The sequence below is a fragment of the Cucurbita moschata genome, unplaced genomic scaffold (assembly GCF_002738365.1).
Source record: "Cucurbita moschata cultivar Rifu unplaced genomic scaffold, Cmos_1.0 Cmo_Scf00035, whole genome shotgun sequence".
Lineage (NCBI taxonomy): Eukaryota > Viridiplantae > Streptophyta > Magnoliopsida > Cucurbitales > Cucurbitaceae > Cucurbita > Cucurbita moschata.
This window is the reverse complement of record NW_019268551.1, coordinates 1,570,079-1,582,953: the sequence shown is the minus strand read 5'-3', so window position 1 is coordinate 1,582,953 and position 12,875 is coordinate 1,570,079. Positions and strand designations below refer to the sequence as shown.

General features: G+C 34.6%; 1 protein-coding gene across 2 annotated transcripts; it reads right to left on the bottom strand.

Moving 5' to 3' along the window:
* Window positions 1-4,542: 4,542 nt before the first annotated feature.
* Window positions 4,543-12,591, bottom strand: LOC111431020 (beta-amyrin 11-oxidase-like). Of its 2 annotated transcripts, XM_023067510.1 has the most exons (9): window positions 12,458-12,591; window positions 11,345-11,642; window positions 10,010-10,493; window positions 6,601-6,867; window positions 6,394-6,483; window positions 5,802-5,880; window positions 5,621-5,727; window positions 4,832-4,953; window positions 4,543-4,738 (listed from the first exon to the last, which is right to left on the bottom strand). In XM_023067510.1, exons 2-9 carry the CDS (start codon window positions 11,575-11,577, stop codon window positions 4,648-4,650), a joined length of 1,473 nt encoding a protein of 490 aa, XP_022923278.1. In that variant the 5' UTR covers window positions 11,578-11,642; window positions 12,458-12,591; the 3' UTR covers window positions 4,543-4,647. The 2 variants fall into 2 exon arrangements, with proteins under 2 accessions (XP_022923278.1, XP_022923279.1); XM_023067511.1 differs by lacking the exon at window positions 11,345-11,642.
* Window positions 12,592-12,875: the final 284 nt, after the last annotated feature.

Genomic DNA, 12,875 nt, shown 5'->3' with positions numbered 1-12,875 from the left:
AACAGGGTGGATTGTGTGATCTCATATCGGTCGGAGAGGGATCGGAGCATTCCTAGCAGATGTTTTAGAACTACGAGGTTGACGGCGATATGTAATGAGCCAAAACGGACAATATCTGCTAGCGGTGAGCTTGTGCTATTACAAATGGTATCAGAGCCTGACATCTGGCGATGCGCAATTGAGAACGTTGGAGATCTCACATCAGTTGGAGAGAGAAATTTCTTATAGAGTGTGGAACTTGGGCTATTAAAAATGGTATAGAGTCAGACCTAAGCGATGTGTCAGTGAGACCGTTAGGCTCTCAAAGAGGTGGATTGTGAGATCTCACGTCTATTGGAGAGAGAAACCAAGCATTCCTTATAACAGTGAGTGTGAAAACCTCTCCCTAAAACACGCATTTTAAAACTGTGAGGCTGATGACAATACGTAACGGATCAAAGCGGATACTATCGAAAAACTATTTTTTTTTTTTCCGTAAAACCATGAGAAATTAGGTGGTGAATATAATATTAAATTTTTGTTGACATTTAACATTTTGCACATAATTATGAAGTTGAAGTCAACATAAGTGGTGAATCTCTAGTATATCTAAAAAAGATTAAAGATAACAAAAACATCATTAATTTTGGACATACATTTGATAATAATATTTTTTTATTTTTATAATTTTTTTAAAAAATATCAATTCATGCCCGGGATTCGAGTAAGAATTCGATACCTGATGACCCTGACACTCTCCTACATTCCCTGCGACCTGGTCACATTAAGTGGTCACGTTATAGGTATAGACAATGACTTTCAATTCTTTTTAGCTTTTTTTAGTCATTCCATCCTCACGATTGCTCTCTTTCAGATTTGGTCTCCGTTCATTCATGTACACGTCATTTATTCGAGTATCACTTGCCCACCAATTTTTGCGTTGGTTCGTCCTCGAAACACATCTTACTTTGAGTACTACCGCTCTGATACCATTTGTAACGACTCATGCCCAATATTCAGATTAGAATTTTGAATCATAGACATGAGTTGTTACAATTTGTGACAGAGTAAAGGAGAGATACATAAATGAACGGATACTTGAATAAAAGTGATCTTGAAGATATGATGGTCACGGAATATTTTAAAAAATCAATAGTCATTACCTAAAACCCTAAACCCTAAACACATTTTTCGACAATTCAATCGTAACAACTCCAAAGTTAAGCATATTTGAGTAGAAAAATTCCATGTTGGATGATTTTCTAGAAACTTTTGCAAGAAATAGGTAAGTGATGACAAAACGAGCTAAAAAAACCCAATTTGAGTTGTGAGATAGTCTTCACTCTTAGAAATAATTGAAGCCAAATAGGTAACGTGATCATGTCACAGGGTAACGTCATGACCATCAAGTGCCAAATCCGAATTTCAAATCCTAAACATTAAGCGGTACAATATTCATAAAATCGTCTAACGATCGAACAAACTCAAAACTTTTAAAATCGTAGAAACAAAATTGGAACTAAACCCGAACGAACTAGAATTGAACTCGAACAAAATAAACGAGAGTAGAGACAAAAAGTAGATTAGATTGAAATGAATGATATATGAACATATAAATAAATGTGATTGGAAGGGAGAGTGGAAAAAAGAGAGTAGTGGGTCTAACAAAAGTTTATAATCAATGTGTTATGTCACTCAACAAAATGCTATGGTTGACTTAATCCAATCATAATAAATGCTATTCCCACTTTCCCACTTCAAAATCATCTCTACAAAATTAATATTTTAGTCTTTTTATTAGATATAAATTCAATAATAAAAAATGTTTATGAATTAAATTTGCAATTTTGAAAGTTTAAGGATCTTGTTAATAAATATTGTCGGATCGTACTTATCATGTATCATCGTTAGTCTCACAGTTTTTAAAATGCGTCTATTAAAGAGAAGTTTTCACACTTTTATAAGGAATGTCCGTTTTTCCTGATGTGAGATATCACAATCCACAAATGCAAACTCTTATAAGGGATTCTCGTTCCCCTGTTGTGGGATATCATAATCCACCAACGCAATCCATTTCGTTACCCTCTCCAATCGATGTGGGATCTCAAAATCCACTCTCCTTGGCGGTTTTGGTCTGTATTCGTCGTTAACCTCACAGGTTTTAAAATGCGTCTATTAGATAGAGGGTTCTACAGTCTTGTAAGAAATGATTCGCTCCCCTCCTCAACCGATGTGAGATCTCACACAAATCCGACACAAAAAATCTCAAGGTTCAGGAACTAAATTTGAAATTTAACCTTATTTCATATTCATATATGGATGTATATTGCATTGCTTTTTTATTGACACATGGGATGAAAATGGAAGACTATACTTGATTTTTTGAAATTAGAGATTCAAATTTCAATCTCACATTTGTAAATAGCTATATTAAAAAAATCTATAGGCAAGGTTAAAATCGTCATTTCACATATGATCGAGTAGATAAAACACATATTTTTATTTTAAAATGAAATTTGTAAAAAAAACGCACTTAATCATCGTATCAAATCTCAATTCGATACTAAAACCAATAAAAAAAACATAATCTCGTTATGCAAATAGAGTGGTTGTCACTTTTTCTTAATCATTAGGGTTTAGAGTTTTATTAATTTGACTTTAGGTTCAAATCTTAGGATTTCGTGTTTGTGTGGTTATCATCAATCTCAATATTTCTTCCTTATATGATTATGATTATGAAATTGAATCTTCAATTTTTTTCGTTATATCATCATGAACAAAATTAGGACAGAGATTATATATTCTCGTCTTCGTCTCCGTCTCCATCTCCATCCTCACCTAATTTTCTGCCCACCTTATTTTATATATATATATTTTTCATGTCAAATAATGTATTATATTTTTGTTTATGAAATAATGAGATGATCAGAACCGACCCACTGGATGTCTCTATCGAGATGATCAACATTCTGGGTCCATAGAAGCTCCATGAATCCTTCATTGAAGATGGAATAAACATCGAAATTTTTTAAGATTTAGAGTTAATTAGAATGATATTGCACTGTTACATGATGGAAAATGTAACACAAAGCTATTGTGTACATAAAGGCGGAACTCAATCTACAAGCTACCATGATAATCAAAATACACATCGTCCTCAGTCATAACTCAATAGGTAACACACTACCGATAATAGCACTTACAAGACGAAATATGTGATACAAGTTAGGGCATGATTAATGAGTACATATAGAGACAGAAAACGAGACACCCAAATAACAATTTTAGTAGACTCAAAGTAGATAAGTCAATGATAATTAGTCGAAAGTTACCCTGATGATGGGGATAATTCAAGAGCTCTCAATCGCTCTAGAATCCGTGATGCGGTTGGTTAACCTCAGGCTATATGTATTTGCATGTTGACGGTCCTAACCAACCTCCTATCCTTGCATTGTGCAACGGTTGATTAACCTCTTTCTATACGTATTTGCCTTCCTGTTCATTCCGGCCGACAATCAAACTGCACTTCCTTCTAACAAGTGGCTAAGAGTTAGGGAGGTTACAACTGGATACTATATGATGGCCGAATCCCATGTGGCATCATCAACACACATCCCTTTCCATTGAACCAGTACTTAGGTGGTCCACAAATTCAACACAAATGTGAGGCACCCATGAAAAGGATAGAATCCGAGATTAGAAACTTGAGAAGCTTTGTAACAGTCCAAGCCCACCGCTAGTAGATATTGTCTATTTTGGGTTGTTACATATCGTCGTTAGTCTCATGATTCTAAAATGCGTTTATTAAGGAGAGGTTTCCACACCCTTATGAGGAATGCTTTGTTTCCCTCTCCAACCGATATGAGATCTCACAATCCATCTTCCTTAGAGCCCTAACGTCTTTGTTGGTACACCACCCAGTGTTTAACTATGATATCATTTGTAACCGCCCAAGCCTAGTGCTAGTAGATATTGTCTCTCTTGACTGTTACAAATGGTATCAGAGTCAGTCACCAAACGGTAATAAGCCTCCTGTTACAAAGATATTGTCCGCTTTTAGCTGTTACAAATGGTGCATAAAATATTTTCTATGTTTCATACAGGTTAAGAATTGATATTTTCTATATGTCGAACCTCATACATGTATGTGATCATTATAGCTATAAAATAATTACACGTTTTTTCATTGTATCTTTACTCTTTCAAGGACTCTGCATGCAAAGTGATGTATATAGAATTATTGTATATGAAAGTGATACTCACGTATGAAAGTGATGCATACCCAATCCACTTGAGAAAGTGATGCATACCCAATCCACTTGAGAAACTATAAAAGTGATGTCCATAGCTATAGCCAAGTTTGCATGTTTTTCATTTTCCGACCTCCAATAGTGGAGTCACTAAGTATTTATAATACTTAACATTTTCCGTATTTTTTCAAGTAAAGGCAACAACATCTCGAACGGTTGATTGTGTTTGTTAATCAGAGTTCAACCTCTATACTTGATTCCTTTTGTTATGCAATTAAAATTCATACCATTCATATAATAACGAACTAGACTATACTTTAAAAGTAGAGTCGTAATCATTAATCTTGCTATCATAACTATAATATAGTCAAATCAGGTTCTATGTATACATACATACACTTATATATATATGTATCCATTAAACTTTATGCACTCTTGCCAAGCATTTGTCTTTGGGATGAGGAAATGGCATGTAAGTCATCGGACATTTTGGATTAAGCTGTTCAATCCTGCATTATTACAAAATGATTGTGTAGTAATTAAGAAAAGCTTTTTGTTTAAATTTTGTGTTAAAGTTAATGAGAAGTTAAGAGTAAACTTACTTGTAATTGAGGAGAAAATAATGAAGAAAAATTGAGATTTCGAGCTTGGCAAGATCACTTCCGGGGCAATACCTGCTTCCTGATCCAAAAGGGATGAAAGCTCCTGGCGTGGCTACATAATTCTTTATGAAACAACAAGAAAAATTCCATTCAATATGCCATTAATTAGATCAAAAGAGAAAACAAAATGCACGTAGTTTAGAAGGTGTGAAAACCTCTCTGAGATCCTACAATGGTTAGAGAAGGAAACGAAACATTTATTCTAAAGGTGTGGAAACAAGGATTCCTTATAAAGGTGTGAAAACCTCTTTGAGATCCCATATTGGTTAGAGAATGAAATGAAACGTTCGTTCTAAAGGTGTGGAAACGAGAATTACGTATAAAGGTGTGAAAACCTCTTTGAGATCCCACATTGGTTAGAGAAGGAAACAAAGCCTTCCTTCTAAAGGTGTGAAAACGAGGATCAAAACGGAGAACTAAGCAGGAAGCATTCCTTATAAGGGTATGAAAACGGGACAATAAGCATCCTTTGTAAAGGTGTGAAAACAGGGCACGAAGAATTTCTTATAAGGGTGTAGAAACGGGGCACAAAGAATCTCTTATAAGGGTGTGGAAATGGGGCACGAAACATCTCTTATAAGATTGTGAAAACGAGGAACGAAGCATCCCTTATAAAAATTTGAAGACGAAGAACGAAGCATCATTACAAGGATATGAAAACGTGGAATCTTTTGAATACCCTTTAGAATAATGATTATCTAATATATTGCCCATAAATAAGTTACATACATCCCATCTTGAAGGGTTGAACTCTTGTGGTGAAGGAAATAGCTTTTCATCCATATAAAGCTCCCCAAACCAAGGTATGACTTTCCATCCCTTTGGTATAATCTTACCTGAATAAAGTACAAGGAATCATAATTCATGTGTTAGAAGACATACATATATGTATAGAAATTTAATCACTTACCATTAATTTCGACATCAACTACTGCTTCACGAAAAAGCATTAATGTCACACCACCAACACGTAGCGTCTCATCTATAACCTGAAATATCAAAAAATGTATTCTTAATTTTGATTTCCTAATGTTCGCTTTGGCCTGTTATGTATCATCGTCAGTCTCACAGTTTTAAAACACGTCTACTAGGGAGAGGTCTCCACACTCTTATAAAAAATGTTTCGTTTCCTTCTCCAACCGTTATGGAGTCTCACGATCTACAGGAGAGGTTTCCACACCCTCGTGAGGAATGCTTTGTTCCCCTTTTCAATCGATGTGGGATCTCACATTCCACTCCTCTTGGGAGCCAGCGTCCTCACTAGCACAAGGTGTTTGATTCTGATACCATTTGTAACACAACTCAAGTCCACCGCTAGTAGATATTATTCGCTTTGGCCCGTTATGTATGGCCATCAACCTCATTGTTTTAAAACGTGTCTACTAGGGAGAGGTTTCCACACCCTTTTAAGGAATGTTTCATTCCTCTCTGTAACCGAGGTGGGATCTCACAATATAAATGAGTAATTTCAATCTCAAGGAAAATAAATATTAAAATCATACCTGATAAAGAAATTTCATCTGTTTAACCTCAGAGAGAATTATACCCTTTTGAGTCGTGGGTCTTTGGGTAACGATACGTTCTTGTTCTTCCTAAAACACAAATTTTATAATATAATAGATCATATAATAAATACTACAAATCCCAAATATTATATAGTTGAAAAGAACATGAAATGTAGCAAAGTTAAGAAAGAAATAATCACTAACCTTGGCTCTTTGGAAAATATGTGGATGTTTTGTAAGAAACAAAACCGCCCACATTGCTGTATAAGCTGAAGTTTCATGGCCTGCAAATAGCTTACCAAATATCAAATCTCTAATGGTTTCATCATCCAACTCTTCACCATCTTCATCTTTCACTTCCATAAGCAAATCCATCATGTCTTTAGCTTCCCAACTTGTTCCTTGCCTTTCCCTCACCAATCTCTTTTGGTTGATGATGGATTGAAGTATGTTGAGCAACTTCTTTCTAGCCTATGTTTAAATATGTTAACAGAAAAAAAAAAATAAATAAAACAATAATTCAAGCTATAATTTACATGAAAATTTATCTATTTAATTAGCGTTTTTACTCGTCTACCGGTTTATTTGATGGGTTTGGATAAATTTAAGGTAGGTTACAAAAATACCACTGAAGTTTGCTATTTATTTTAAACATACTCCCGTTCTTTTAAAAGTTACAATAGTGGCCTTGATGAAAATTGAGACTTGGAGTGAGTATGGTGTTGATATGAAATAGTTTTGATGCTAAATTAATAAAAGTACCTCTAAGCGGTATACTTTTATTTCAAAAATACCCTAAAACTTTTAATATACCCTAAAAACTTTTGAATGAGTCTAAAAAAAATACCCTTGCCGTTAGATGGAAACTATTAGTACTTTGTTTCAAAAATACTTTGTACTTTTAATCGTGTTAAAAAATACCTTTGATTTTTTAAAAATTTCATTAATACCTCGAATTGGTAACCTGTTTAAAAATACCCAGAAGAAAGATATTTTTGAAACAGAATACTAACCGGTGTTTTTAAACTTTTTGAAACTTTGTTTAGATAAAAGTGCAAAATTCGAGAGTATTTTTATTAATTTAACCTAGTTTGGACTTTGTGAGAGGTTTAAATTTGACATAATCAAGATATTAACTACAAAATATATTTAATTACAATAAAAAAATATATATTATTTTGCATTGATCAAATGAGATAGAGAAAGCATATAATAAGTCCAACCTAACAATGATGAATTAGTTTCAAATATTATAGTTTAAACCTCTTAGCTGTAAGATAGTGACGTAAATACAATAAGTATATGTCATTCTCAAGTATTAGTAAAGGAACACATCTTTTAATCTACAATGAACTAGAGAGGACGATGACATTCTAAGAATTCAAACACGACCTTGTATTTGATACCATGTTAAATTATTACTGTGTAAACTTGTTGATAAGTTGTTAGTAATCACGACCCTTTATAATTGTAATGACCAAAGCCTATCACTAGTAGATATTGTCTTTTTTGAGATTTTTCCTTTCAAGCTTCTCTTAAAAAATTTGTTTCGTTCTCCTTCCGAACCGATGTGGGATCTCACAATAATGGTATGATATTGTCTACTTTGAACATAAGCTCTCATGTCTTTACTCTTGGTTTCCCCAAAAGGGCTAATATCAATGGAGATGTATTCTTTACTTGTACTCATCTCCAAACAATCCTTAGCAATTCTCTCATTGAACAAAGTACACCATAGAGTCTCCTTTGAGGCCTATGGGGCCCTCGAACAACCTCCCCTTAATCGAGGTTCGACTCTTTCTCTGGAGCCCTCAAATAAAGTACACCATTTGTTCGACATTTGAGTCACTTTTGACTATACATTCGAGACTCACAAGTTTTTTGTTCGACACTTGAGAATTCTATTGATATGACTAAGTTAAGGGCATGACTTTGATACGAGATTAGTAATCATGATCCTCTACAATAATATGATATTGTCCATTTTGAGCATAAACTCTTATGACTTTGCTTTTGATATTCCCCAAAGGTCTTGCTTTTAAAATTCCGAAAAAGTCTCGTACCAATCGAGCTGTATTCTTCACTTGACTATTTTCTCAACAATCCTCAACTTTGAATTTTGCTCCACTAGTATTTTATTATTATTATTTTTTTGGGCAATGTACTAAGTCTTATCTTTGACTAAGCGAACCCGAGGAAATGGTTAATTGTGTGGGTAACTTAATTAAAGCCCTTCTACTCCGACTCTCACCTACTTTAATTGCAGGTTACCTTAAACAACAATAATTAAAAACTAGGAATGATTTTCGATTTATTTTAACACTAGGTTATTTAATTAAATGGCCAAACCTTTGAAATTTCCAAGGTTTGAATTTGGCATAATCAAGGGATTAACTGCAAAATATATTTAATTACTATAAAAAAAAGTATTATTTTGCATTGATCAAATGAGAGAGGAAAGATATGAAATATAATTTAAAGAATACAATAAGTCCAACCTAACAATGTTGAATTAGTTTCAAATATTATAGTTTAAATCCCTCTTAGCGGTAACATAGTGACAAATACAATTAAGTATTAGTAAAGAAATGTATATTTTAATCTAAAATGAACTAGAGATGACCACGACATTATAAGGATTCAAACATAGAACTTTGTATAATACTATGTTAAATTATTGCTACGTTCGTGGATAAGTTGTTATTAATAACGACCCTCTTATAATTTTATTTTCGGTTTTTTCAATAGAGTTCATACCAATGGAGATGTATTCTTTATTTGGACTCCTCTCCCGACAAAATACACCATATGTAATAACTCAAGTCCACCGCTAGCAGATATTGTCCTCTTTAGACTTTTCCTTTCGAACTTTTAGGTTTTTAAAACACATATACTACGGAGAAGTTCTCACACCCTTATAAACAATGTTTCATTCTCCTCTCCAACGGATGTGGGTTCCCACACCATAGAGCCTCCTCTGAGGCTTATGTAGCCCTCGAACAACCTTCGAGGCTCGACTCCTCTGAAGCCCTTGAATAAAATAGACATTTTGTTCAACACTTGAGTCACTTTTGACTACACCTTTGAGGCTCACTATAACAACTCAAGCCCACTGCTCCTTTCGGGTTTTCCCTCAAGGTTTTTAAAACGCGTTTGTTAGGGAGAGTTTTCTTAACTCTTTTAAAAAATGTTTCGTTCTCTTCTCTAACCAATGTGGGATCTCACAATCCACCTCCCTTCGGAGCCCAACATCCTCACTGGCACTCATTTTGCTCTCCAATCAATGTGGGTTCTCACACTCACAATTTCTTTTTTTTTAGGATTCTATTGACATGACTAAATCAAGGACACGACTCTGATACGATAATATGATATTATGCACTTTGAGAATAAATTCTCGTGACTTTACTTTAGGTTTTTTCAAAATGCCCCTGTACTAACGCACAAGTATTCTTTACTTGGACTTCTCTCCTAACAATTCTCAACATAAGTTACCGTTAATTTAGTCTTTTTAGCCGTTTCGATGATCAAATACAACTACTTATTCAAATCCCACATGAATTATTGACAAGAAACAAAGGTAAAAAGGAAAGAAAAGAAGGAAGGGGCTTACCTTGAGTGCTTTATGGAGGTTGAAGCCAGGAAAGTTGATGGGCAATGATATGAACCCTAAAGCAACTTCAGAAAACAAACCCTCCATTTCTCCAATGGAAGACTCTAAAGAAGAAGAACCCATGAAAATGTTCCAAATAATTTTGAAGGTCAGCTTCTTTATCTCTGACAATACCTCAATTGGGTTCTTCATGCTTGCCCATTCCTCTAACCCACTCATCACTGTGTGTTCAATATGATTGATGTACATCTCCAGCGCGGCGTGGCCGCTGATCGGCGCCATCGTCAACCGCCGAAGCCGCTTGTGCTCCGCCTTGAACACTTGTACCAGTGACTTTCTACCGGTTAGCATATTGATGTTCTTGGGTAAACTAGGTTTGAAGTTGTCTTCATCGCCTAAGACTTGACGACAAAGTTCAGATGAACAAACAATTATAGTTGCTCTACCAAGTATGTGTGTTTTGTACATATCACCTTTACCATATCTGTAAAAAAAAAAAAAAAAGAAGTTCGATGAGAGATATCAAAATAGTGTCTTGATTCTTATCGTTTGAGCTATGATCGAACTCTGATATTTTGATCGACAATTAGCTAACATTCATTAAGACTTTGATGCATCGCTTCTTCATTTCTGAGAGTAATTTCTAAAGTAACAATTATATGTCAAATGAAAGCTAAATTATACGAAATATACTCTTGAAGTTTGGAGTAGTAATTCATTAGAAGGTTTGAAAACGACGTGTGACAGTGACTTGGAATAAAAATTAGGATCCAAACACCTATTAGTAACAACGAACCTCAATAAATGGTATGAAATTGTCCACTTTAACATACATTTTCATGGTTTTGATTTTGGTTTCCACGTAAGGGTCTCAATTAACCACTCCAACCATCCTCCTCTCGAACAAAGTATCATTCGTCTAGCACTATCCCGCACAACAATTTTTTTTTTTTTTTTTTTGCTAGTTTAATCGAGCTCTACCATAAATCTTTAATTTGTTCGACACCTGAAAATTCTATTGATATGTCTGTTAAGGGCATGACTTTGATACCATTTGTTAGAGACAACGAACCTACACAACGGTACAACGAACCTACACAACGGTATGATATTGTTCAGACTTTGCTTTTGATTTTCCAGAAGGTCTGATAGATAGTGTTTTCTACTTATATACCCATGATCTTCCCCTTAATAAACCAATATAAGACTTCAACAATACGATTACACCCGTTTCAGATGTCAATTTTGATGCAACATTCTAAGTAGAATGAGGAAAGAAACATATTATTTGAACATATTAATCATAAACTTGAATGAAATGAATGAAGAAATGACCTTATGTAAAAGTTGGCAATGAAATTACTTGGCTGACCAGAGATGAAACTCTTGATGTATGATATGGTAGAACCAAGAAGAGGCCAACCCATATCACCAGGAGGAAGCATAGACCATGTTTTACCAAGCTTGGCCGCATAATACCAACCATTTACTCTCTTCAAAATCCCCAAAACAAACACAAAGGCTGCAACAATCAACACCAACCAGTTCTTCACCCCCATTGTTAACATTTCTTCTTCACACCTCCCCTACCTTCCTGATCCCTTTAATAATAATTTGATCCAAGAATCCAAGACTAGAAGAAAATTTAAAAAAATTAAGCATTAAAGAGAAAAAGACAGAGATTATTTAAATATTAAAGAAAATAAATACTAAATGATTTAAGGGTCGACACATACAACGGGATTAGAGGTTGCCGGCTAAGAATAAGGTGTACACTGGTTAAGCTGTGAGATCTCATTTTAATTGGGAGGAGAACGAAACATTGTTTATAAGGGTGTTAAACCTCTCTCTATGTGGATTTTAAAAATATTGAGGGACCGGTAAGGAAAAGCTCAAATAGAAGTGGGCCTTGACCGCCCGACACTGGGCTATGTGTTAGCAAGGAGGTTGAGCCCTGAAGGGAGTACACATGAGGCGGTGTACCAGTAAGGGCGTTGGGCCTCAAAGGGGAGTGAATTGGGGAGTCCCACATCGATTAGAAAAAAAAAAAGAGTGACAACGAGAACATTGGACCCTGAAGAGGGGTGAATTGTGAGTTCTAACATTTTTACAAGGGTGTACCTCTCACCCGCAGACAACTTTTTAAAAAAATGAAAGGAAAGTTTGGATGGGAAAGCCCAAGAGATGGGTCGGAGAATTTTTTTAAACTAGTTCGAGATTTGGGTCGGTTTGAGCTGATGAGAGTTCTTGAAATTCTAAACTCGTAGAAAGAGAAAGACAATAAATGAAGAGACGAACAGAGAAGTCAACCACAAGATCAGACATCAACAACGAAATTAAACACGAACACGAGCACGAACACGAGCAACACGAACTATGAGATCAGATCGGAAGAAGAAAAGAGAGAAAAGGGAAGGAAGTTGGAAAAAGAAAGGCAGAAACTTTTACCTGGTGTGGTGAAGAGATGAAGAATTAAAGGCAAAATGGTTGAAAGTTGATGATTTGGCCCCAAATCCAGATCGAGTTGCAGACATTGCGAGTGGAGAGTGTGAGGCTGTCTCTCAGCTTATAAGACAAAAGGTGAATGAAAGAGAAGATGCTCAAACTCTTTGTCTTTTTCTTTATATTTTTAATTATTTTTAAACTTTTATTTTTTTTTAAAAAATACTTTAATATTTTATTTAAACAAAATACCTTTAAATTTTTTAAAAATTCAAAAGTATTATGGTTTTTATAAAAATGCCAATTTTAGCTTGCCTTAAATGTCTATATTACTTTTCTAAGGTCTAATTTGAATTTATACTTTAATAATAGGAATATTTTCATTTTAGGCAATTATTTTATACATTTATTAGGTCTAATTTTT

Bases quoted from the DNA above. Each gene is read 5' to 3' on its own strand.
- LOC111431020 (XM_023067510.1), bottom strand. From the start codon at position 11,577: ATGTTAACAATGGGGGTGAAGAACTGGTTGGTGTTGATTGTTGCAGCC. The intron at 10,494-11,344 runs GTCATTTCTTCA...TTTTTTTTACAG, and splicing joins ATTGCCAACTTTTACATAAG to ATATGGTAAAGGTGATATGT. The intron at 6,868-10,009 runs GTAAGCCCCTTC...ATTTAAACATAG, and splicing joins ACCTCCATAAAGCACTCAAG to GCTAGAAAGAAGTTGCTCAA.